This window comes from Chiloscyllium punctatum, chromosome 44 (assembly GCF_047496795.1).
Source record: "Chiloscyllium punctatum isolate Juve2018m chromosome 44, sChiPun1.3, whole genome shotgun sequence".
NCBI classification, from domain to species: domain Eukaryota; kingdom Metazoa; phylum Chordata; class Chondrichthyes; order Orectolobiformes; family Hemiscylliidae; genus Chiloscyllium; species Chiloscyllium punctatum.
Window position 1 is genome coordinate 59,734,606 of NC_092782.1, and position 27,807 is coordinate 59,762,412.

Here is a 27,807-nt window from a genome sequence, read left to right on the forward strand (position 1 = left end):
GCGCTCTGAAAGCTCGTGCTTCCAAATAAACCTGTTGGACTATAACCTGGTGTTGTGTGATTTTTATCGTGACAGCTGACCATAATGATTTATAAAACTGAACGCTTTTAGGTTTTACCATCGATCCAGAATGCACCTTATACACTGATCCGTTGCCTTCCTCCAACCGCCTCTCGGTTTGAATTCCGCGCTCTCACCGTCCGTTGGCGCCAACAGGAAGTGACGCGTGTGCGCGCTGACGTCTGGGGCCGGCGTTGCGCGCGAGCGGACGAGGGGCGGGGAAGTCGGCATATTCAGGAGGGAGCGATTTTTATCCTGACATGTATTTGGGGCAAAAATACAAACAGAAGTAGCACCGGCAACTGGGCGGGGGAGGCAATGAGAAGAGGGCAGCGATTAAATCACTGGCAACTGGGAGAAGAGGGGGGGCCGTAATTAAACCGCCATCAACCGAAGACCGAGCGCGCTCCTCATTTGCCTGTCAACGGGAGTCACGTGTCCACACCAGCGATCACGTGGTCCCGGCTGGAAACAGCTGGAGCTGAACAGCAGCCATGGCCAGTGAGTATTTACAACCTCACCCCTGGGCAAGGTGGAGGGCAGTGAATATTTACCTTCCCACAGGGGAGCGTGTTTATCCTCTGGAGGGAGGGTGGGTTAGTATTTACCGCCTAGGAATGACTAACTATTTACTGTGTGGGAGAGAGGGGGGCGTCACTAAACATTCCCTCTCCCTGGGGATGGAAGTTGGTGAGCTTTTAGTCCCTTTCGGGTAAGGGACTGCTGCACCTTTATTCGACCCTACTCGGTGTGCTGTCTGGGTAAACGTCATTGAGATGGCGAGAGGTAGACAGCCATTGAGGGAAACTTAACAGCTACACATTCATTCATTGTTGGTAATATGCTGGTATTTTTTTCGTGTACATGTTTGATTCAATCCTTATTGTATCCACTCCATGCTGACTTGCCTCCTGGAATAAAATGCTGTGGGTGCTAGACATTTTGGAATTAAAATCGAACAGTGTGGTGCTGGAAAGGTCAGGCAGCATCCGGGGAGCAGGAGAACCGACGTTTTGAGCATAAGCTCTTCATTAGGAAAGCTCTTCCTGGTGAAGAGCTTGGTCTCGAATCGTCGATTCTCCTCTTCAGATGCTGCCTAAACGGTTATGCTCTTCCAGCACCACACTGTTCGACTCTGATCTCCAGCACCTACAGTTCGCACTTTCTCCTATTTTGAAATTAAAAGGAAATGCTGGAAATACTAAGTAGCTTTGGAACCACAAACATTTCAACATGATTGCCCTTTGTTGGAATGGTGACTTTCAACTGCAGTAATTGGACAAAATCCAAATTCACTTCTTAATGCTTAACAATAACTGTGAATCCATGCTAGGTAAATCAGTTTTCTTTGACCTTCAGAGTAGAGGTTGTAGCGTTCCTATTTGAAATTTGATGAAGTGTCCGCCTGCATCTTGTTTTTACTTGCTTTTGATGTTTTCTAATCAACATGTTCAGAGATATAATTAAATAGCTCATGTGCAGTGGGACTTGAAGCCAGTGCACCTGGTTCAGAGACAAGGAATTACCACTATGCTAAAATGGCCCCACTTTTACTTCATTTTTAAAATTGTTTTTCTGATCAATCTGCTCATAGATGTTATTTACACATCTCAGAAGGAGATGGAACTTGAATCTGGGCCTCCACAGTGCAAGAGTAGGGACACTACTGCTGCACAAGAGCCCTATTTTTATTTTATTTTAATTGACATATTGATAAAGCATTTATTTGTCAAGAAATAATTGAGTATCATTTACATTCTCATTCGCATTGTCAAGCTATCAGGATATTTTGTCCTTTTTACTACCAAGGGATTACTTTTGAACCAAAGGCTATACGTGCTATTGTAAAGACTGGCAGAGGGGTTGGGGTGGCCCTGTTGCTAAGGAATGATATTCAGTCCTTTGTGGGGGCATCTAGAATCAGGGGATATAGAGTCAGTATGCATAGAGCTGAGAAATTCTAAGGGTAGAAAGACCCTAATGGGAGTTATCTACAGGCCCCCAAATAGTAGCCTGGACGTAGTGTGTAAGTTGAATAAGGAGCTGAAATTGGCCTATCGCAAAGAAAGGGAGTTTGTGGAGTGCCTCCGAGATGGATTCTTAGAGCAGCTTGTGCTGGAGTCTACCAGGGAGAAAGCAATTCTAGATCTGGTGTTGTGCAACGAACCGAATTTGATCAGGGACCTCGAAGTAAAGGAGCCATCAGGAGGTAGTGACCACAATACAATAAGATTTAATCTGCAGTTTGAAAGGGAAAGGGTAGAATCGGAAGTGACAATATTTCAGTTGAATAAGGGGAACTATGGAGCTATGGGGGAGGAGCTGGCCAAAGTTCAATGGTGCAATATCCTAGCAGTCATGGCAGCGGAGCAACAATGGCAGGTATTTCTGGGTATAATGCAGAAGATGCAGGATCAGTTCATTCCAGAAAGGAAGAAAGATCCTAAGGGGAGGCAAGGGTGGCTGTGGCTGACGAGGGAAGTTAAGGACCATATAAAAACAAAAGGGAAAAAGTATAACATTGCAAAAATGAGTGGGAAATCGGAGGACTGGGAAGCTTTTAAAGAACAACAGAGGATAACTAAAAAGGAAATACGCAAAGAAAAAATAAGGTACGAAGGTAAACTGGCCAAAAATACAAAGGAGGATAGTAAAGGCTTTTTTAGGTATGTGAAAAGAAAAAAAAATGGTTAAGACTAAAATTGGGCCCTTGAAGACAGAAACGGCTGAATTTATTACAGGGAACAAAGAAATGGCAGAAGAGTTGAATTGGTACTTTAGATCTATCTTCACTGGGGAAGACACAAGCAATCTCCAAGATGTAATAGTGGCTGAAGGACCTGAACTGAAGGGAATTTATATTAGGCAGGAAATGGTGTTGGAGAGACTGTTAGGTCTGAAGGCTGATACGTCCCTGGGACCTGATGGTCTGCATCCCATGGTACTGAAGGAGGTGGCTCTAGAAATCGTGGATGCATTGGTGATTATTTTCCAATGTTCTATAGATTCAGGATCAGTTCCTGCGGATTGTGGGGTGGCTAATGTTGTCCCACTTTTTAAGAAAGGAGGGAGAGAGAAAACAGAGAATTATAGACCAGTTAGTCTGACCTCAGTGGTGGGGAAAAATGCTGGAGTCAATTATAAAGGACAAAATTACGACACATCTGGATAGCAGTAACAGGATAGGTCAGAGTCAGCATGTATTTATGAAGGGGAAATCATGCTTGACTAATCTTCTGGAACTTTTTTAGGATGTAACTCTGAGGGTGGTCAAGTGAGATCCAGTAGATGTAGTGTACCTGGATTTTCAGAAGGTCTTTGATAAAGTCCCACATAGGAGGATAGTGAGCAAAATTAGGGCACATGGTATAAGGGGCAAAATACTGACATGGATTGAAAATTGGTTGGCTGACAGGAAACAAAGAGTAGTGATAAACAGCTCCCTTTCGGAATGGCAGGCGGTGACCAGTGGTGTGCCGCAGGGATCAGTGCTGGGACTGCAGCCTTTTACAACGTACATTAGTGATATAGATGAAGGTATTAAAAGTAATATTAGCAAATTTGCTGATGACACAAAGCTGGGTGGCAGGGTGAAATGTGAGGAGGATGTTAGGAGAATACAGGGTGACCTGGACAAGCTAGGTGAGTGGACGGATGCATGGCCGATGCAGTTTAATGTGGATAAATGTGTGGTTATCCACTTTGGTGGCAAGAACAGGTAGGCAGATTAGTACCTAAATGGAGTCAAGTTAGGTAAAGGGACAGTACAAAGAGATCTAGGTATTCTTGTACTTCAGTCAATGAAAGCAAGCATGCAGGTACAGCAGGCAGTGAAGAAAGCTAATAGCATGCTGGCCTTCATAACAAGAGGACTTGAGCATAGAAGCAAAGAGGTCCTTCTGCAGCTGTCCAGGGCCCTGGTGAGACCGTACCTGGAATATTGTGCGCAGTTTTGGTCTCCAAATTTGAGGAAAGACATTCTGGCTATTGAGGGAGTGCAGCGTAGGTTCACGAGGTCAATTCCTGGAATGGCAGGACTATCTTACGCTGAAAGATTGGAGCGACTGAGCTTGTATACGCTTGAGTTCAGAAGGCTGAGAGGGGATCTGATTGAGACATATAAGATAATTAAAGGATTGGACACTCTGGAGGCAGGAAACATGTTTCAGCTGATGGGTGAGTCCCGAACCAGAGGACACAGTTTAAAAATATGGGGTAGGCCACTTAGAACAGAGTTGAGGAGAAACTTCTTCACCCAGAGAGTGGTGGGTGTATGGAATACTCTGCCCCAGAAGGCTTGGAAAAATGCAGTCAATACCAGTTTTTATGTGTATTCTTTGCAGATGTAACATAAATTTTTAAAATATTGCAGGATAGTAAAATGAAAGACTAAATTAATTGAAAGATCTGGTCTTATTTGGTACTCCGTGACTTTTACAAAAGCATAATACAATGCCGGGTCACCATATATCTGAAACGGTAACTGTTTCTCCCTAAATTTTGCTTGACCTGTGAAATTCCAGAAGTTTTTGGTTTTGTTACACTGTGTGTTTGATTGAGGGTCCAGACCTGAGGAGTGGCTCACTAAAGAGTTGTTCAGGCAGCCATGAGGTACTTGGCTTATTTGAAAATAAATTCAGATGCACACTTTGCAACTTTAATGTGTTATATTTTTACTACTGCATCACTGACAGTGATGATGTGAAGATTAGGGTTTAATGCTACCTTGAGGTTGAGAACCAGCTCCTACCAATAGATGGTTTCTGACAAATGAGAATACCTGGTGGAATGTGGCATACCTGAAACTGATTCACCCTTAGGATGCAGTGCAAGATTTTTTTAATGCAAACTCCCAAATTGCATGGAGAGAAAGAACCCATAAATCCTTCGAACCTTTTCTGCAGCCCCAGTTCATATTCTCATCCATTTTTTTTAAAATATAGAACTCTGTTATCAGTTTCTTTGCAACACCACACAATGTGAAGAACTGAATAATTGGCAGTGTCTGCTTTTGTCTGGTACTATTCAGATTTCTGTTCTGTCACTGTGAAAGAAAAGTGAAAGTATTGTTGCAGAGCCTTTTAGAAACAAAAGGAAGACAGTCTATGGCTAGTTTATAGCCTTTTTAAGTCAATTAAGTTTTAATGTTCTTATCTATTGCAGTTAAATTTTTAGAAGTCATCAAGCCATTTTGTGCTGTTCTACCTGAAATCCAGAAACCGGAAAGAAAGGTAAATTAATTTCAGTTTGTGTTTCTTTTTAATTTTACATATGCAAGGAGTTTAAATATGCTTCCACCAGATCTATGCTCTTGGTTTCTCTGTAGGAAGTATCATTTTCAGAGTATTTTTATATCTGAATGGGTGTGTTTGAATTGACTTGCTTCTCACTTGTATCTTTCTGCCCTGCCTTTGATCATAAAATACGTGGCAAGTAAGTTCTTTTGCAAATCTGCTTGAAGTAGTAAATGCCAGCAAATAGTGCTAGTGTGCAAATCAGTATTCAAATATCTTAATTGGCAAAACCTGCAACCTTACCGCTTGTTATACAACATAAACCATTGCAGTTCCGGGGTTACGTTAGAGCCCGGGTGTCCTTGGAGAAGGAGCACGCGGTGTCCACCAACACCCTGGAGTCGTTCAGGGAGAGGTGGGCGCCGCAGGGAGTGGAGTGCATCATTTCTCCCTCCAACTCTATTTTGATTTAGTCCCTACCCTCCCCTTCACTGTTTTGATCACACAGCATTGCCCTGTGGTTTGAAGGGCAGTGCTCGTCACTGGCCACCTGGGTGTTTTTCCTATCTTCCTGGTGGTGGAAATTGAATAAAGATTTGTGCACTTTGTGCCTTTTCACTGTGTCTCACACCTGCACACACACACACCATGGGTGCAGGGGAAAAAATTAAACAGGAGATGCTTGTCACTGGCCACTCGGGTGTTTTTCCTATCTTCCTGGTGGTGGAAAAAAAAACAAAAAAAAAATGGAAAAAAAAAACCATTGCAGTGCAGCACAGGCCCTTCAGCCCTCAATGTTGCGCTGACCTATGGAACTAATCTGATGCCCATTTATCCTTCCATTCTTGTCCATATGCCTATCCAATCACCATTTAAATGCCCTTAAAGCTGGCAAACCTACTGCTGTTACAGGCAGTGCGTTCCACGTTCCTACTACTCTCCGAGTAAAGAAACTACTCTGACATCTGTCCTATATCTATCACCCCTCAATTTAAAGCTATGTCCCCTCATGCTAGCCATCGCCATCCCAGGAGAAAGGCTCTTACTGTCCAACCTATCTAACCCCCTGATTATCTTATATATCTCAATTAATTCACCTCTTAACCTTCTTCTCTCTAATGAAAGCAGCCTCAAATCCTCAGCCTTTCATCAGAAGACCTTCCCTCCATACTCAGGCAACATCCAAGTAAATCTCTAAATCCTTTCCAAAGCTTCAACATCTTCTTATAATGCATTAGTCAGAACTGTACACAATACTCCAAATGTGGTCACACCAGCTGCAGCGTGATCTCATGATTCCGAAACTCAATCCCTCTATCAATAAAAGCTAACATACTGTATGCCTTCTTAACAACCCTATGAACCAGGGTGGCAACTTTCAAGGATCTATGTACCTGGACACTGAGATCTCTCTCCTCATCTACACTACGAAGAATCTTACCATTAGCCGAGTACTCTTTATTCCTGTTTTTCCTTCCAAATTTAATCAACTCACACTTTTCTGCACTAGACTCCATTTGCCACCTCTCAGCCCAGTTCTGCAGCTTATCTATGCCCTTCTGTAACCTACAATATCCTTCGGCACTATCCACAACTCTACCAACCCTCATGTCATCTGCAATTTACTAATTCATCCTTCTATGCCCTCATCAAGGTCATTTATAAAAATGACAAACAACAGTGGACCCAAAACAGTTCCTTGCCGTATCCCACCAGAAACTGAACTCCAGGATGAATATTTCCCATCAACCATCACCCTCTGTCTTCTTTCAGTTAGCCAATTTCTGATCCAAACCACTAAATCACCCTCAAACCCATGCCTCCATATTTGTGCAATAGTCCAGATTAGAGTGGTGCTGGAAAAGCACAGCAGTTCAGGCAGCATCAGGAATTCCTGATGTAGGGCTTTTGCCTGAAACGTCGATTTTACTGCTCCTCGGATGCTGCCTGAACTGCTGTGCATTTTCCAGCACCACTCTAATCTAGACTCTAGTTTCCAGCATCTGCAGTCATTGTTTTTATTATATTTGTGCAATAGCCTACGTTGGGGAACCTTATCAAATGCCTTACCAAAATCTATATACACCACATCAACTACTTTACCTTCATCCACCTGTTTGGTCACCATCTCAAAGAACTCAATAAGGTTTGTGAGGCACAACCTACCCTTCACAAAACTGTATTGACTATCCCTACTCAACTTATTCTTTTCTGGATGATTATAAATTCTATCTCTTCTAACCCTTTCCAACACTTTTACCCACAACCGAAATAAGGCTCGCAGGTCTGTAATTATTATGGTTGTCTCTTGTTCTTGAACAAGAGAGCAACATTTGCTATCCTCCAGTCTTTTAGCACTATTCCTGTAGACAATGACGACATAAAGATCAAAGCCAAAGGCTCTGCAATCTCTTCCCTGGCTTCCCAGAAAATCCTAGGATAAATCTCAGCCAGCCCAGGGGACTTATCTATTTTTACACTTTCCAGAATTGCTAACACCTCCTCCTTGTGCACCTCAATCCCATCTCGTCTAGTAGTCTGTATCTCAGTATTCTCCTCGACCACATTGTCTTTTTCTAATGTGAATACTGATGAAAATTATTCACTTACCACTTCTCCTATCTCCTCTGGCTCCACACACAACTTCTCACTACTATACTTGATTGGCCCTAATCTTACATGAGTCATTCTTTTATTTCTGCTATACCTATAAAAAGCCTTAGGGTTTTCCTTGATCCTATCTGCCAATGCCTTCTCATGTCCCCTTCTGGCTCTTCTTAGGTTTTTCTTTAGGACTTTCCTGGCTAACTTGAAATTCTCAATCACCCTAACTGAGCCATCACATCTCAACCTAACATCAGCCGCCTTCTTCCTCTTGACAAGAATTCCTAAGTAAACCATGGCTACTATGCTGGACACCTTACTCCCTGCCTGACCGGTACATTCTTACTAAGGACATACAGGAGCTGTTCCTTGAATAAGCTGCACATTTCAATTGTGCCCATCCCCTGCAGTTTCCTTCCCCATTCCATGCACCCTAAATCTTTTCTAATTGCATCGTAATTGTCTTTTCCCCCAGCTATAACCCTTGCCCTGCGGTATATACCTACTCCTTTCCATCACTAAAGTAAACACAATTTAATTGTCATGGAGTCATAGAGAGTTGTCACTATCACCAAAGTGCTCACCTACCTCCAAATCTAACACCTGGCCGGGTTCATTACCCAGTACTAAATCTAATGTGGCCTCACCTTTTGTTGGCCTGTCTACGTACTGTCAGGAAACCCTCCTGCACACATTGGACAAAAACTGACCCATCTAAATTATTATAGTATACCCAGTCAATTTTTGGAAAGTTAAAGTCCCCCATAACAACTACCCTTTCACTCTCACTCCTATCGAGGATCATCTTTGCTATCCAATTCCCTACATCTCTGGAACTATTTGGCAGCCTATAGAAAACTCCCAACAGGGTAACTGTTCCTTTTCTGTTTCTAATCTCAGCCCAGACTGCCTCAGTAGATGAGTCCTCAAACGTCCTTTTTGCAACTGTAATACTGTCCTTGACTGACAGTGCCACACCACCCCCTCTTTTACCATTTTCTCTGTTACTGAAAGATCTAAATCCTGGAACTGCAATAACCATTCCTGTCCCTGATCTATCCATGTCTTGGAAATGGCCGCAACATCAAAATCCCAGGTACCAACCCATGGTTGACCCACCTTATTCCAGATGCTCCTGGCGTTGAAGTAGACACACTTCAAGCCAACCTTTTGTTTGCTGGTGCCTTCTTGTGATCTTGAAATCTTAGTTCTGACTTCACTACTCTCAACTTCCTGTATATTTGAACTTCAATTTAGGTTCCCGTCCCTCTGCTGAATTAGTTTAAACCCACCTGAGTAGCATTAGCAAATTTCCCCCCGAGAAAATCGGTCTCCCTCGGGTTGAGGTGAAGACCATCCTGTTTATAGAGGTCCCACCTCCCCCAGAAAGAGCCCCAATTATCCAGGAATCCAAAACCCTCCCTCCTGCACCATCCCTGTAGCCACGTGTTCAACTCGTTTCTCTCCCTATTCCTTGCCTCGCTAACACGTGGCCTGGGCAACAAACCAGGCTTAGTAGTGGCTTCTCCAAAACTTCATGCATGGTGAGACATTTAGTCAACTGAACTTAATTCTAGAGGTGAAGTGAGAGTGACAGCCCTTGACATTAAGAATACTTTCGTCTGAGTGTGGTGTCAAGGCGCCCAATTGGAATTAGTGGGTATCAGAGGCAAGTTGTCTGCTGGTTGGAGTCATCCTGGTACACAGGATGGTAGTTGTGGTTGTTGGAGGTCAGTCATTTCGGCTCCTGGACATCTCTACAGGAGTTCTTCAGGGTAGTGTCCTAGGCCTAACCATCTTCAGCCGCTTCCCTCCATTCATAAGGTTAGAAGTGAGGATGTTTGCTGATGGTTACACAATGCTCACCACTTTTCATGACTTTTCAGATACTGAAGCAGTCCATGTTCAAATGCATCAAGACCTGGACAATATGCAGACTTGGATTGTCAAGTGTTAAGTAACTAACACCACCACAAATGCTAAACAATGACTGTCTCCAGTAAGAGACAATCTAACCACTTTCTGTTGACATTCAATGGTGTTATTGTCACGGAATCCCTCACTATCAATATATAGGGGTTACCATTGATCAGAAACTCAGCTGCATTCGCCACAAAAATCAGTGGTACAATTGTAGTTGAGGTCTCGGAATCCCGCAACAAATATGCGGAGTCAGGACTCCCCATAGCCTGTCCATCATCTACAAGGCACAAGTCAGGAGTGTGATGGAATACTCCCCACTTACCTAGATGGGTGCCGCTCCAACAATACTCGAAGCCTTGACACTATCCAGGACAAAGCAGCCCACTTAATTGGAGTCACGTCCTGAAGTTTCCATTCCGTCCACCACTGACGCTCAGTAGCAGCAGTGTGTACTATTTACAAGTTGCACTGCAGAAATTCACCAAGGATCCTTAGACAGCACCTTTCAAATCCGCAACCACTTCTATATGGAAGGTCAAGGGCAGCAGACGCATGGGAACGCCATGACCTGTAAGTTCCCTTCCATGCCACTCAAAATCCTGGAACCCCTATTGTATGTCAACCTACAGCACATGGACTGCAGCGGTTCGAGAAGGCAGCTCACAATTATCTTCTCAAGTGCAACTAATGATGTGCAAATAAATGCTGGCCAATCAGCAATGACCACGTCGCACAAGTGAATTTTTAAAAAAAACCTATAGTTTTGGAAATTAAAGGGATCAGTCTTGGAAATTGGTTGGTTGTCTATTTGTTTTTGATCTGGGAATGGTATGTATTGTTGGAAAAGTAAATTCAGCACAAAATTATAAATATTATCACCTGTGTTGATATGTCATCAGTCACAATCTCCTGAGTTTGTTATCAGATCGTTAGAGACTTAGAGATGTACAGCACGGAAACAGATCCTTCAGTTGAACTCGTCTATGCTGACCAGAAATCCTAACCTAATCCAATCCTATTTGTCAGCACTTGGTCCATATCCCTCTAAACCCTTCCTATTCATATACCCATCCAGATGCCTTTTAAATGTTGAGCTGTACCAGCCTCCACCACTTCCTCTGGCAGCTCATTCCATACATGCAGTACCCTCTGCGTGAAAAAGTTGCCCCTGAAGTCCCGTTTATGTCTTTCTCCTCATCATAAATCTATGTCCTCTAGTTCTGGACTCCCTGATTTAAGTTTTAAGATTTCTTCAAATGGAAGATTTTATAATGGAAACTACATTGTATGCAAGTACTTTAAATACACTGTTTTAAATTTGCAGCAGAATTCACCAACACATGGTGGAAATGCCTTTTCCTTAGAGATAAGTAAAACTGCCTATACTCCCTCAGGATTCAGGAGGGGGAGAAGAGAGAAGAAGAAAAGATTTCCATTGAGTCATATAATTTACAAAGTATAAAACAATCTGTTGGCTGCAAGTGCAACTTTTCTTAAGGCTATTAGTGAGAGATTTGTAGTTTCTGTTGCTACGTTCTCGGATCAAATTTTTGCTTGTTAACTGCAAAGATGGAGTGAAATAGCAGTTCTGAAAAAATTACAATTTTGGTCACATTGGACATGACTATGGAACACACCTGAAAGTTGATATTTTTGTATAACTATAATGATAGAGGATAATTTTAAATTTGCTTCCTTAACTAATTTTAGGCTTATTTATTTGTTTAATTGACATTTTTGAGTTATGGTTTAAGTTCCTGTTTCATGGTAGTCACTTGGTCGTCAATATACAATATTTAGGTTCAGGAACAGCCATTGGCTATCATCCCAAGCTGCTTAGATTAATGTCGTCAGCTGCTGACTTGTTTCTAGTTTTGAATCGGCAGTTTCAGAATTCCTGCCCTGATTTCCAGCTACCTGAACCAAAAATATGCAGTCAAAGCTGCATAACTATCTACCCAAATGGAATTGGAACACTGTTTCTGTATCTATTACTAAAGTCACAGACACATCATAATTGAATTTACTGTTCTCCAGAATCGAGGATGTATCTTGTCTGGCTAGGTGAATCTTCACTTGACTGAAAAGTTCAATTTTGGATCCAAGGGTTTTTCTGCAGCAGGTGCTTATTGTTTGGGAAATGGGATTTACAGCCTAGATGAATGGGTTGGCATTCATCTTTTTCTGCCACCATTGTTATATTTTGCAGTTGAGTCATTGAGCCTTGAAGTGGCTTCTGCCTTGATGGGTCAGGAAGTGTCATGCCAAGCAATCAACAGCCAGCACATCCTTCCTTAGATACTGGGCTCAAAGCTGCTCACAGTAATCCAAGGCTGACTGGAGCCTTGTACAGCCTCAGCAGTGCAATTCTGCTATTGTATTCTACCCCCTTCAAGATGAATGCTGACATTGCATTTGTCTTCATAATTGCCAATTGTACCTGAATGTTAAACTCAAGAGAATCCTGAACTACAACCTTTGTGCTACAGATCAACAATAGTATACACCTCTTCCTTCTACAGTGTGATTTACTACAAAGCAGTCAATAGTCTTGTAGATCAGGGCCTTTTGTTTACGTCCACAGATTCTTGTTGTCAGTCGTCGTCACAGCTTGAAGGAATAAATGCTAGCCCAGTTGACTGGGTGCTGGACTTTGATTGTATTCCCTTGGGAGAGGTGGCTACCTTTAAGTTGTGGGAAGTGCTATGCATGTTTGAGTTGCCCTGTCCATGCAGATGATGCAGAGAATGCTGAACTGGCCCGAGGAAGGTTGGAGGGCTTGCGTCTTGATTATGGTTAAGGACAGGCCAAGCATCGTCTTTGAAGTGTTGAAAAGGTTGCATGTCCTTTGCATGACCTGTACCAAGTAAGCCATCATGCAGCAGTCTTCCACAAACTGAAAGTTGTAGATGTTCACAGTGGTGAGCTTAGTTTTTGCCTGAAGTGACCAAGGTTAAAGAGCTTCCTGTCCAGATGATATAGGACACTGACACTAGATGGTACGTCCTCTCTGATGTGGGTGCTGACACTTAGATGATGAACAAGATGGGGACAACCACACAGATTTGTTTAACCCTGGTCTGGATGTAAAAAGTGTCAGTTTGAGTCTTTACTCAGGATAGCAGCAATCATATTGTTATACAGGAGTCTCAAGGGGATGACAACCTTTAATGGGTAGCCAAAACACTAGACCATAATACGTAGGAGCAGGAATAGGCCATTCAACCCATTGAGTGCTTCGCCATTCAGTGAGATCATGGCTGATCTGGTCATTCTCAACTCCAGTTTCCTGCCTTTTCCCTATTATCCTTGATTCCCTTATTGATCTAAAAATCTATCTCAGCCTTGAATTATACTTAACCCAGTGAACAACTCTTTGTGGTAAAGAATTCCACAGATTCACCACTTTTCAAAAGAACAAGTTCTTCCTCACCTCTGCCTTAAATGGGCAGGCCTTGTTGTGAAATTATGCTCCTGGTACAAGACTATATTTCCTTAGGTAAGAGGCCCAAAACTGGTCACAGTGTTTCAGCTGTGGTCTGAATGCTGCCTCGTATGATTTTAGCAAATCCTCCCACATGTTATATTCCACTTGTTCTATTTGCCTTCCCTATTATCTGCTAAATTTAGATTCTTGCTTTTAGTTATGAATGAGGAATCCTAAGTTTCTCTGTCCAAACCATAGGGCATCACGATATAGAGAAAGGAAACACACAACCTAGGAGCAGAAATAGGCTGTTTTACCATTCAATATGATCACGGCTGATCCAATAGCTCAACAGTTGAGAGTGTTGTGCTGGAAAAGCACAGCAGGTCAGGCAGCATCTGAGGAGCAGGAGAATCATTGTTTCCAGCATAAGCCCTTCTTCAGCCTGATGAAGAGTTTATGCCCAAAATGTCGATTCTCCTGCTCCTTGGATACTGCCTGACCTATTGTGCTTTTCCAGCACCACAGTGTTGACTCTGATCTCCAGCATCTGCAATCCTAACTTTCTCCCACTAGCATCGCACCCATGTTTGTACTTTCTTCCCATGTCCTTTGATGTTAAAATCTAAAAATGCATCTATCTCTTTCTTGAATATCCTCTGCAACCTTCTGTGGGAGATTATTCTCAGGTTCACAACCCTCTGAGTGAAGGCATTTTTTCTAATATCAGTTCTAAATCTCCTTAGATTGTGACCCGTGTTCTAGATTTCCAACCAGAGAGAATTTTATCCTGGCATCTAATCTGTCCAGTCCTGTTGTAACTTTACATTTCAGTTAGACTCCCCTTATCCTACTAAACTGCAGTGAATTCAGGCCAATTTGAATCAATCTCTCATAAGGCAGTCCTTGGTCAGGTTGATGGAGGTATTGAACATTTTTGGATTTTGCTCCGAACATTTGTCCTGGATCTGATTAGCCACGAAGAACATATCTGCAGTACCCTGGGCTAAAGACCATTGTCTCTGTGTCTTGTACAAAAGTCCTAAAGGAGTACCTGACCTTGTTGGCAATGAGAGGGATTCCAATCTCTGAATCCTCTGCAACTCTTTGGGTGTATCCTTAAGCTTCTTTTTTTAAAAAAAATCTGTTTTAAAGGTGAAGGTTTCCTATCTTATCTGTCCACTATTTTTTACTTGTTACGTTATTGTATGTATAAACTGGTGCACAAAAAATATCAGACAAAAAATGATTTAGCAGCCATTTTTTAGCTTTCTCCAGTTGCTAGAGCATGACACAGAAAACACTCGTATGTTTTGCTCTTTTTCATTTGAAATTTCTTTGTGTTGTGACTTAATATGAACTGTTGAATGTTTCAAGAGAAAAGATTTGAAGTTGGCCATTCAACCCATTGAGTCTGCTCTTGTCTTGAAAAGGATACGCAAGTTGCATGCAGGAACAGATTTAACGGAATAGTGTTACACTTTATGTTGTGTTTGAAAATCTCTTTCTGTCTCATTTTAGAAAAAGACTGACTTTCATTGGTGCTTTGTCACAATCCTGATGTTTCAGAGCACTTTGATTGTCAAGTACCTATAAAAATGCAGTGCTATTTCAGTGCTACACTGTAGTGTTGGCATTGATTTTGTGTTCAATTGCTGAAGTGGGAATTGTATTGAAACCTAGTGACTAAAGTGATGAGAGTGCTATTAACTGAGGCACAGCTGACACATTCTTATTGCCAATAGTATGACATCTAAGGGGCACAGAATTGCCACGTAAGGCAGGACAATGCCAGATTATGCAGTCCTGCTCTCTTCTTCCTGAAGTGTTGACTTCTTTGGGATTACCCTGAAATGCAGAGATAACCTTCAGATTATTATCAAGGCAACTGTTACTTTGCTTTCCTACCCCATTTGGTAACTGCTGTGCAATATGTGAAAGTACAAAACGAACAGTAATGGAGAACTGCCTGTTGTGTCTTGGACTTTTGAAAACCATTATCTTTAACATCTGTTTATCCCATAGATCCAGTTCAGGGAAAAAGTATTATGGACAGCTATCACACTCTTCATTTTCTTAGTATGCTGTCAGGTAAGTGCACTCATTTTAGAAATTGGCTAGCTTCTTCACTGCAAACAATATTTGAAACACACTAATGTCTCATTGTTGATTATAGATACCATTGTTCGGCATCATGTCATCAGACTCAGCTGATCCATTCTATTGGATGAGAGTCATACTGGCGTCCAACAGGGGTAGGTTTTATTTAAAATAGGTTAACTTGTGTTTAAACTATTCAAATTCCAGTTGAAGGACTGTCCTGGAGAAAGTTTACAGATCATGCTCTGTGCCTTTTCTAATGTGCTGTCCAGTATTCGTTGCAAAGTTAAATTCACCTCTTCTTGAGGCTTTTCAGTGAAAGAGATGCTTTATCTAATGTCTTAATTGCATCTCTCAAAAATAGCTAAGGATGCGGAAATGCAGTTGTTATATGTACAAAACAAGCATGATTTGGGCTGGAAACAAATTTCCAATAGCAGCCTTGAGCTAAATAACTGGTATTAATCTGTTCTCGATTGTGATGGTTATTGGAACTGCATCAGACCTTGTAAAGAAGCAAACGGTTGGAGGCCTTGTTTGCAAATGGCTAAAATTCTCTCGATTTATTAATACATGAATGGGCACATTGTATATGTTGATTAATTACTTCAGCAAAATTGATTTGTGCTGACATAAACTGCTTTTTACTGTGATTTATGATGTTTCTTATTGAATTGCTGGTGTTTGCAGGTACCTTAATGGAACTGGGTATCTCTCCAATTGTAACCTCTGGTCTAATTATGCAGCTACTGGCTGGAGCAAAGATCATCGAAGTTGGTGACACGCCAAAAGATCGAGCACTATTCAATGGAGCTCAAAAGTGTAAGAATTTAGAATTCTAGATTGCCTTTGAAGAGTGGGTCCTGATTTCCATCTCTGGCTGAACCAGATCAAATTCACTCTGGACATCGTATTTGATCCAGAGTTGAGGTTCAAACTCCATTTCCTCGCCATCATAAAGAGAGTTACCAGCTTTCATTTCTGCAACATGGTATGCCTTCACTAACACCCCCTGTCTACCTTCTGCTGTAGCCAGATTCCCTGCCTTTGTCATCTTTAGTGTCATGTATTTCAGTGCTCTCCTGATCTGTACTTTGAGGCCACCACACATCCAAATTTAAACTCTTTAACCTTCATATGTTCATGGCCTTGCCCACCATACGTCTGTAGCCACCTTTCAATTTACCTTCAAAACTTACTCCAGAGGCTAGGCGGAAGAAAGTATCTGTTCATTCCACTCCACTTCTGGAAGCCATGCCCACAGACCCTTTTCAGCTGAATTTCTGTTCCCAAACCCCACCACCACCCCATCCTCTGAAGACTGCTTTAAATGACACTTTTGACCTGGTCATCAGTGGTTTTGCACTATTTCCTTGGACTCTTGTTTAATATTTTTGAAGTCCCTATGCTTGAAATTCAGTTGTTCATCTGAAGGAATGTTAATGTTTGGAGTTTTTAAAAGAATCTAAACAAAATCTGTCTCATTGACTTTGAAAAGTTACTGTGTACTTGAAGTGCTAGTGTATGTTTTGATATTTCCTTTGTGCTATTAAGAAAGACTATTCTCTTTTTCCATCAGTTTCTGCAATTATTTTTCATTCATTCATGATACACGGGCATCTCTGGCTAAGCCACGATTTATTCCCCATCTCTAATTACCCAGAGGACAATTCCGAGTCCATGATACTGTGTAGGTTTGGAGTCACGTGCAATGTTTGCTATAAGTTGTATGCTTGTATGGCCACTTGATAACTAAAAGTCCCACAAACACACATCATCGTCCTCCTCCTCCACCATATAGGACTTTCCACTCTGGTTTAAATATACCTTAGACTACTCAGCAGTCCAGACAGACATGACAAAAATGAGAAAAAACATTGGTTAGTTTGTAGGTTGGACCAAGTAAAGATGGCAAGTTTCCTTTCCTAAAGGACATTTGAGAACCAGAGGGATTTTTGCAACAATTGACAATGGCTACATGGCGAGGTTTTTGTTCTGGACTTTTACTTGATTCAAATTTCACTATCTTCTCTAATGGGGTTTTAACCTAGATCATCACCCTGGGACTCGGGATTAGTAGTGCAGTGACATTGCCATTGTCTTCCCAAAAACAAAATCTTAAAAATTTTCTCTTATACTGGACATGCATGTATAGCTTTGAAGGAATTGATTTTTGAATATTTTATTTTCTTTGCAGTATTTGGGATGATTATCACTATTGGTCAGGCTATAGTATATGTAATGACAGGCATGTATGGTGATCCAGCAGAGATGGGGGCCGGCATTTGTCTACTCATCATTATACAGGTCAGTGCTTCAGGCTACATGTACCAAGTATTGTACCGGCTGTTTTATGGAGTTGTGCAGCTTGCAGGGAGTCTCGCCAACCAGACATCCCAATCTGACCTCATCCCATTTGCCCAACCGATCGAGTATCTTCTCCTTGTTTATTTTTTGGCTCTTCCTGTTGCTTGACTTCTGCATCATCTTCCTTAAGAAAAACTGATGTAAAGTAGTAATTTATAATCTCAGCAATGCCCTCTGTCTCTGTGTAAATTTCCTTTTTGGTACCTAATTGGCTCACCTATTTTCTAACCTTTTTACTATTTATATGTAGAAAACTCCCCTCTCTATTTTAGCTATCAGTGTCTTCTCATAATATCTCTTTGCTTTTGATTTTCATTTTCACTTTCTCTTGGAATGTTTTGTATTCAGCCGTGTTCTCATTTGTATTATCAGCCTAGCATCTGCCATATTATTTAACATTTCAAGTACAATATCACTCATCTTTGGAACACAGTTTGAAACATTATCTGTGGAGAGAGAGAGAGAAAAACAGTCAATGTTAGACCTGTGGAGTTTCTTCAGCTCTTTGTTTTTATTTCAGATCTCCAGCATTGGCAATAGAACATAGAACAGTCCTTCGGTCCTTGATCTTGTGCTGACTTTTCATCATACTCTAAGATCAAACTAATTTACATACCCTTCATTTTACTATCATCGATGTGTTATCCAATAGACGCTTAAATGTCCCTAATGTATTCTACTATCACTGCTGGCATTGCATTCCACGCACCCACCACTCTGTGTGAAGAACTGACTTGTGCCATCACTCCTAAACCTTCCTCCAATTACCTTAAAATTATGTCCCCTCATGATAGCCATTTCTGCCCTGGGAAAAAGTCTTTGGCTATCCACTCTATCTATGCATTTTATCATCTTGTACATCTCTATCAAATCACCTCTTATCCTTCTCCACCTCCAGTGAGAACAGCCCGAGCTCCCTCAACGTTTCTTCACAAGACTTGCCCTCCAATCCAGGCAGCATCCTGACAAATCTCCTCTGCACCCTCTCTAAAACTTCCACATTCTTCCAAAATGAGGCAACCAGAACTGAACACAATATTGCAAGTGTGATCTAACCAGAGCTCTGTAGAGCTGCAGCATAACCTCGCGACTCTTAAACTCAATCCCCCTTATATTGAAAGCCAACACACCATACACCTTAACAACCCTATCAACTTGGGTGGCAACTTTGAGGGATCTATGGATGTGGATCCCAAGATCGGTCTTTTCCTTCACAATGCCAAGAATCCTGCCTTTAACCCTGTATTCTGCATTCAAATTTGACCTTCACAGAGTGAATCACATCACACTTTTCCAGGTTGAACTCCATCTGCCACTTCTCAACCCAACTCTGCATCCTGTCAACATCCCGTTGCAACCTACAACAGCCCTCTACAATATCCACAACTCCACCAACCTTCGTGTCATCAGCAAACTTACTAACCCACCCTTCCACTTCCTCATCCAAGTCTTTTATAAAAAGCACAAAGAGTAGAGGCCCCAGAACAGATCCCTGCAGAACACGAGTCATCACCAAGCTCCAGGCTAAATATTTTCCATCTACTACCACTCTCTGTCTTCTAAGGACCAGATAGTTCTATATCCAGACAGCCAAATTTCCCTGTATCCCATGCCTCCTTACTCTCTGAATGAACCTACCACAGGGAACCTTATCTGTCATATGAGCTTCTTTCTGTTTCATCTTTTTCTGTCTCCCTATCATCATTCAGGGAGCTGTGCCTTTCAATACCTTCCTCATGGGCACAAACAGGCAAAGCCATTTGAGGGCAATGCCTCAACCTAAGAGTCAACCTATCTGGTTTAAATTCAGACATAGCTTAGTAATTAACTATTGGTCATCATCTAACTTGAGCATTCTCACAGCAACCCCTCTATTAGTCAGAGTCCACTTGGCAATCAATCAGCACACTTATCGTACAGAACAAAATGTTATTCTCCTTCACATTGGTATCCCTATGAATGTCCTGATAGGTGAAATATGAATAGCTTTGGCCAAAAGTCCTTTTTTGTAAGCAATACTCAGGTTCTACACAACCAAAATACTGTTTGGCAAGTTGTCAAATGTTAATTTTGGACAAGTTGAAGAGGGACTTTTAAATGAATTCAATGAATATTTCAAAATCTACTAGGTGGCACTTGTACAAGAGATAGTCAGCATCTAAATGTGACTATAACTGCATAATTGGATTTTGAGTAATGCCTTCCCAATCTGAAGCAAGTGGAAGCAAATGCATTTCTCTGAAATTGTCTGCTTGTTTAACACAGGAGCTGACATGTTTGTTTCATGAAATATTGGTTGTGATGCTTCTCAGTGCTATTTTAACCAACATGAGTCTTCATTTCTGACTTTATTGTGCATTGTTTAGTATAATTAAACACCAGCTGTTTATTCCTCCTGCTTTCTTTTCCCTGGTCTACTGTCTGTAATCTTTATAATTTTATCATACATGCAGAAGGGGAGGAACTTTTAAAACAAAGCTAGTGTGTTTTGAGAGAGAACCAACATGATAATTAAATTGAGATCCGGTGTAAGGATCTTATTTTCATGAAGTGATAACTGAACACAAGATTTTAATTTTAATTTCTGCGCACTGTAGTACATATAATGAAAGCTCCTCAAACTGTCTAATCTATAACAATCCAGCGTGGATATGTATGTGTTGGTGGGGGATATTTGATTTGAATATTTCAGCATAATATAACTATCCCAATATGCTCAAAATGACATGTAAAATAGTGCAGTTTTCCAGCTTTTACATCTTTGAAAGGCCACTTTTATCTTGTTCTCACCTGTATAAATATCCCAGAATATTCTTTAGCATTGCAATCGGATTGATGATAACCAATTAGTATGATGAATGCTCCTGATCATATTTCTCTCTCACCGTTTTTTAAAGGTGTTTTTGTTCCATCTTGAACTTTGTAAAGATTAGTTTCTGGTTATCAAATGTTAATTTACAGAAGGATATTTTCCTGGAAAGGGGATCATTTAGATGGGTCAGCTTAATTGATCAATGATCTTCCAGCCAAAATACTTTGTTAACCTATTGGTGTCAAGATATTTTGTAATTTTTCCTTAATGTGCATGTCTTTCAGCTGTTTGTTGCTGGGTTGATAGTCCTGTTGCTGGATGAGCTGCTGCAGAAAGGCTATGGTCTGGGATCTGGCATTTCCCTCTTCATTGCCACAAATATCTGCGAAACCATTGTCTGGAAAGCTTTTAGCCCTACCACCATCAATACTGGCAGGGGTAAGCTGTGGCCTTGTATTTTGCTGGTGAACCCTCTGTTAGAATATCTAATTTGTTATTTTTAAATTAATGTAGCTATCAATAGCTGAAGCCCTACAAAATGAGTTCCAGCACTCTTACAACTCAAAACTCGTGACTCAAATCATCATTATGGCTTTGTCCAGGCACTGAATTTGAGGGTGCAGTGATCGCACTCTTCCATCTGCTGGCGACTCGACAAGACAAGGTTCGAGCTTTGCGGGAAGCTTTCTACCGACAGAATCTGCCCAATCTTATGAACCTCATTGCCACTATATTTGTGTTTGCTGTTGTTATCTACTTCCAGGTAAGGTTATGTCTGGAAGAAGGAGATGTTCTTTTTAAAATCCAACATTATAAAGTTCAAAAGAAGCCACGTGCATCTTGCCTGATTCAGTTCAGGCTAAGCATTTGCTCAAATAAAAGTGTAACACTGCAATGAAATCGTCTTTGCAATATCAAAAGTGTAATGCTCCTAGTGAATTGTATTTATTTATCCAGCTGTGCTCAGACTATAAGTTGTGGTTTGATTTTTATAACTTCTCAATTCATTGTGTTTACAAAGCTTATCTGAATCATCCTGTGGATTATTGTACCTCCCAGGTGGGGGAATGGGAGAGAGTACAAGTGGGAATCTTCAGCAGAGTCTCTGTGAATTAGCCGGATCCAGTCTGATGCATACAACGTAAACTAAACATTCATCCTGAGTTGATGATGGGCAGCACTTTTGTGGACTAGTGGCAGAGGTTGATATTGTCTTTACCCCAGGAGCATGGTGATGGAACAGGGAATCAAATAATTTCTTCACAAAGTTTCTGTATTGGTTTTGTGATAGAAACACTGCAATCAATAGCTTATTGGGAATGTTCTTCATGTTGTATTTAATATTAAAGAACTTGCGAGATAGGAGCAGGAGTAAGCCATTCAGCCAGATCATAGGTAATATTCCTCCAGCATATACCTGTTCTCTTCCCACATCCCTTGTATCATTAATATTCAGAAATCTATTGATATTTGTATTGAATATGCTCAGTGTCCGAGCTCCCACAGCCCAGATTTACTTCTAAGTACCAGAAAAATAAATTTATTAAGAAATTTCATTGTTGGTAAGAATAATGTCTCTTGATATGGGGATGATTTTATTTATGTACTCTTCGGTTAGTATTGAACAGCTTGTGGCCTGCATGTTTTACTGGAAATTATGCATTTTCAGCATAAAATTGTTCCACTTCAATTTTTTAAAAATTTGTTATTGTCTTTGCACTGTTTTTTCCTCCTGGAGTATGCTAGGCTGCTTATCTTCCCGGCAGTGTGTTCTTTTTGTGAGTAAGCATTCATTTGTTGGTATAGAAAGTCATATCGATTACGATAGATGTGACATGTGCATGCTCTAAATGATAGATGGAAGTTAGGACATTTTTACTTATTCAAATAACTGTAAACAGCTGTAAATGTTTTATTTTTCAGGGATTCCGCGTGGATCTACCCATCAAGTCTGCTCGTTACCGTGGACAGTACAGCAGCTATCCCATTAAGCTGTTCTATACATCTAACATCCCTATCATACTTCAGTCTGCTCTTGTATCCAACTTGTACGTTATCTCTCAGATGTTGTCTGTTCGATTCAGTGGCAACTTCTTGGTCAATCTGCTGGGCCAGTGGGCTGTAAGTATAACTCTGCACCAATTTATTTTGAATGCTGATGTGAAGTACAGCTGCGTTCATTGCTATCGCAGATGCCTTTTAAAAATGCATTGTTACATTTATTTTGGAAAGGGTATACTTAAAATAATTGGCCCTTTTTTTAAAGAAAACAATTTCCCCACGCATCCAACTTTGTTGTGACTTAAAAATGCTGTTTTTTGTTACAAGATTGGTTTAATGTTAGTTGTATTTGCAAAGCAAATTTGTATTTCTGTGTGAAACTTTTAACAGCCTCAGCATGTCAAAATGCACTACTGCTTTATCATTAGAAGCATTTCAATTAATGTTTTAAAGATGGTTCATGGCCATAGTTTTGTAATCTGTGTGATTTAGTGATTTGTTTTTGCGCAAACATTTTAATTAACTTTGGAAATTCTTTTTTGCAAGGTTTGTGAAGGTTTGTAGCTCAGGTTGAGGTTTAGGGTGTAGGTTTGCTGAGCTGTAGGTTTGATATCCAGACGTTACCTGGCTAGGTAACATCATCAGTGGCGACCTCCAAGTGAAGCGAAGCTGTTGTCTCCTGCTTTCTATTTATATGTTTGTCCTGGATGGGGTTCTTGGGGTTTGTGGTGATGTCATTTCCTGTTCGTTTTCTGAGGGGTTGATAGATGGTATCTAGATCTATGTGTTTGTTTATGGAAGTTCTGTTGCAAGATGGAAGTAACCAATCTCAATGTTGTACTGTAAAAAAACTGAAAGACTTTGTGAATTCTGTACTTAACGAGTTATCCTAACAGTGACCGAATATTCAAAATAGTTTTTGCCATCTCCACCCCACTTAATTGTAATTTTTTTAAAATTGTGGATATCCCCCCAGCTCCATCCCTGCTAGTAACTTCAGCATTGGCTTACTCCATTTAAGATTATGGTGCATATTAACATTTGTACAGCAACTCTTCTAACCCTTGCTCACCTTCTGGTTATTGCCACAATAATTTACAAAAGTTAAACTTGTTGTTTAAGATAAAGAATTAAAAGATTCTTGTTTTCCTACCTGCATTTGTATTATGTTTTGTTGTAGTTTTAAAGCTCTTCACTTATTTGGTGATCACTTCCAGGATGTAAGTGGAGGTGGGCCAGCTCGCTCATACCCTGTTGGTGGGCTCTGTTATTATCTTTCACCTCCGGAGTCTATCAGTGCTGTGTTTGATGATCCCATCCATGTCGCTGTTTACATCATCTTCATGCTCGGATCATGTGCTTTCTTCTCCAAGACCTGGATTGACGTTTCTGGTTCTTCCGCTAAGGATGTAAGTAATATTGAGTCACAGTCCGCCTGGATTAATTGGTTATGATGTGGATCAGAAGGTTATAGGAATGAGCCTATGGTGGGTTTTGAACACCGAATATAGGCCAGTGCTGTGTACATTTTTGAGAGAGTACTGCATTATGTGAGCTGCTGTCATTTGAACAAGATGTTAAATAGAAGACCCATCTGCTTGTTCAAATGCACATTCAAAATCTGGAATGGAAAGTCAAGAATGGGAATGCAATTCTGGAAAGAAGTGACCAAGCAGATTGCATGCTTCCAAATAGATTCGTATTGAAGTTAACAACTAAAATTGTATTGTTATTCCTCAGTATTCCCTGTAGTCTATGTCAAGATCCTTCCCATACTGAGTCTTCGTTTAAAACTGTTCACTTTCTCTTCCATAAGTATTTGCCAGGATCTGGTAAATTAGTGTAAGCCTCAAGTTATTTTTAAGTGACTTTTAGCAAATGTACAGTACTAAATTTGACACTTTGAAGTAGTGCAGAAATATTTGGGTGTATACTGTTGCTGTTGCTTTCTCATACTCTGGTTCTAATGATGTACGCTGTCAGAAAGATGCTGGACAATATTCTTCTATGCTCATGGAGATCGTGACTTGTGTCTCCGAAACAGCATAATGAAGCCAGGATTGGGGGAAAGAGGTTGGAAGGGGTAGCAGGCTATACCAAGTCTTCTCTCTACCAAAGGAAATAGTTAGAGGAAACCAACTCTGCATGCTCTGAATTATCTCTCAAAATGTGAAAGCTGCTGTTTCTAGCAATATGATAAAAGGGGACAAAATCCCATTTGCAAAGAATGCTAAATATTCATTACAGGATGTATCTTTTTTCAGGTTGCTAAACAGCTGAAAGAGCAGCAGATGGTAATGAGAGGCCACAGAGAAACCTCAATGGTCCATGAGCTCAATAGGTCAGTATTAACTTTTTGGATTGTGTTGGATAATTGTATATTCAAAATATCGTAGCTGTAGTGGAAACCTCCTGAATTTGAGATAATCATTAAATGATAGAGGCTGAAATTTAAACACTCAAGTAAAAATACATTAATCTCTCAGGTTTAATGTCTTTTTGCGATGAGGCAGACCCGACAGATCCTAAATCCATTTTTAACATTGATTCCTATGTCACAATTTTCAAGAATGCACAACTTTAAATGAGGACTTGCTATATTTCAGATGTAATCCTATTACTCAGCAACAAATGAGGTGTAAAGTAGACAAATAGGAAGCTGGAGGAACATTGCAAGTCAGACAGCACTGGGAGGTGGCTCCTGATGTTACCTGGCTTGCTGTGCTCCTCCAGCCTCCTGTTTGTCTACTTTGGATTCCAGCACTTGCAGATTTTTAAAACAAATCTCTAACCAATGAAGTACAGTTCATTTAAAAAAAATATATTGTGTAGAGCTCTGAGAACATGGAGGAAAATATGCCCAAAGTTATTATTAGAAAAACTAATTGCATGGCAATCTACTTGTATTTTACATTTAAATACATTGTAATATGTGCACCCAAACGGTGCAACTTTTAGTGCTGTTTTGTTTTGGGAAGTAGTCTAATACTTCATATCAAAATTATTGCAAATGAGTTTTAACCAAAATGAGTGTTAGATAAAATAATTCTTTTTTTTGATAGACCATTGTCTATTGTATTTTACTGAACTCGAGATCAAATTCTTTGAGAATGGAAAAATGATTTTTCATGAAGTACTATAAGCTATGCAAAATCTGTATTTCAGACAGCATTATTCAAAGGAGAAATAGTATTAACGTTTCAGGTTTGCAGCTGTTCATCAAAAATAATCAACTGGTTCTGATGTAAGGTCAAATTTGACTGCTTTCTCTCTCCACCTGAGTATTTCCAGCATTTTCAGTTTTTATTTTCGATATGTTGTATCTACTCTTATTTTGATTCTTTCGAAGCAATATGGTTTACTTCACATTTAAAATATTGTTGATATTTGTAATAAAAAAAAAATTACATTTACATGGTACCATTCACAACTTCAGGACACCTTAAAATGCTTTACAGCTAATGAAGTTGGGCGGCACGGTGGCACAGTGGTTAGCACTGCTGCCTCACAGTGCCAGAGACCAGAGTTCAATTCCCGCCTCAGGTGACTGACTGTGTGGAGTTTGCACGTTCTCCCTGTGTCTGCATGGGTTTCCTCCGGGTGCTCCGGTTTCCTCCCACAGTCCAAAGATGTGCAGGTCAGGTGAATTGGCTATGCTAAAATTGCCCGTAGTGTTAGGTTAGGGGTAAATGTAGGGGTATGGGTGGGTTGCGCTTCGGCGGGTCGGTGTGGACTTGTTGGGCTGAAGGGCCTGTTTCCACACTGTAAGTAATCTAATCTAAAAAAGTGTCGTCTTTTAATTTTAAATGTACAGGTATTAATGATTCCGTATGTACCAGTGAATCATTTAATACTTTATTATCGTGCTGCATCTTGTTTTAAAACATCCATCTGCTGTTGTTTTCAAGTTTGTAATGGGCTTTCTAATTTACCTCAAGGTATATTCCTACAGCAGCTGCTTTTGGTGGGCTTTGCATCGGAGCACTTTCAGTCCTCGCAGATTTTCTGGGAGCCATTGGATCTGGAACAGGAATCCTACTTGCTGTTACTATTATCTATCAGTACTTTGAAATCTTTGTGAAAGAACAAGCTGAGGTTGGAGGCATGGGTGCATTATTCTTTTAAATTGCCAAACCTTGAAGAATTTACTTACTTATGGAAAAGGGATTTTTTTAATGTTATGCACTGTCTTCTGTATGAAGTTTTGTTTTTGCTTATCCACTTAAAAACTCTTCCCCCCCCTCCCCCACCCCCACAGCTGTCTTTGAACAGCATACTGTTCATTGCCTTCACTCTTAACACTCCAGTACTAGCTAGCATCATCAGTGCTAAGTAGTGCTTTCTGATGCTTTATTACTGTCACAATATCTGCAGTACAGATGTATTCAATAAGCATGCCTGTTCCATTTTGTCTGTCTTCTCATAAACAGAAGAAACTTGGATAAGTTAAATTATGATTTCCAAAATGCTAGATGAAATAACTTTGTTTTAGATGTGAAAGTGACTCTCTATTTTAGCACATCATAATTTTTAAAATTCTAAGTTACAATCCAGTGTTTTTTTTCCCTGATTTATGCTTGGAGTGGCATTTTGAAATTGCCTGAACTTATGTCTGGATTCCAGGCTGAAACCATTTGTCCTGTATCTGGCAACCAATCTGTGCCAAATGTATTCATGTAAATTATTCATAAAAACAGTAGTCCATATGAATGTGCATTTGTATGAAGACATACACTACAGTTCATTATTTATTATATACTGATATAGAAGTGAAAAGTCAAAAGTATTAAATAAATGTATTGATGCCTGAACAGGTAGAACTTGTGTTAAAAGTGTACACTTTGGGATATTGAGACCATTGTGGTAATCTTGTAAGTTGATGCTTTTAATGATTTCAGTAAAGTTAGGGATGACACAACAGTTTGAGTTTCAGTTAGGACAAGTTTAATAAATCTGTTTCTGTGTTACACTATTTCTCAGTCGTTACTTCAAATTTGAGCATTTGTAAACTTAGTGAAAATGTTGCAAAGTTTGCTTGGATTCTGCTTCCTTTCCTATGGTTCTAAGTGCCGACATTATTAATTGCACTTTTTTTTTTAACTTGAGCCTCTCCAGTGAATGCCAGGTAGATTTCCAACCACAGAAGGTATTACATCCTAGGCTGATCTTCAGCTCACTCCAACTTCGACTGTCTGAGGAATACCTAAAAGGTAGCTAGATCCCCATCTTAAAATCTGTTGTTACTGATTCATTTGAGACTGTTTAAAGTTATGTTGAGT

At 40.4% G+C, this 27,807-nt stretch overlaps 1 protein-coding gene across 1 annotated transcript; it reads left to right on the plus strand.

Moving 5' to 3' along the window:
• Positions 1-250: 250 nt before the first annotated feature.
• Positions 251-27,495, plus strand: LOC140467013 (protein transport protein Sec61 subunit alpha). Its single transcript, XM_072563030.1, has 12 exons — positions 251-561; positions 5,224-5,291; positions 15,274-15,339; positions 15,425-15,503; positions 16,039-16,170; positions 17,546-17,655; positions 20,812-20,965; positions 21,130-21,290; positions 22,451-22,648; positions 23,746-23,937; positions 24,793-24,869; positions 26,467-27,495. Exons 1-12 carry the CDS (start codon positions 555-557, stop codon positions 26,651-26,653), a joined length of 1,431 nt encoding a protein of 476 aa, XP_072419131.1. The 5' UTR covers positions 251-554; the 3' UTR covers positions 26,654-27,495.
• Positions 27,496-27,807: the final 312 nt, after the last annotated feature.

Excerpts from the sequence above, each read along its gene's own strand:
- LOC140467013 (XM_072563030.1), top strand. Across the intron at positions 15,340-15,424 it reads TTTTCTTAGTATGCTGTCAG|ATACCATTGTTCGGCATCAT; the intron begins GTAAGTGCACTC and ends TGTTGATTATAG. Across the intron at positions 22,649-23,745 it reads ATCTGCTGGGCCAGTGGGCT|GATGTAAGTGGAGGTGGGCC; the intron begins GTAAGTATAACT and ends GATCACTTCCAG.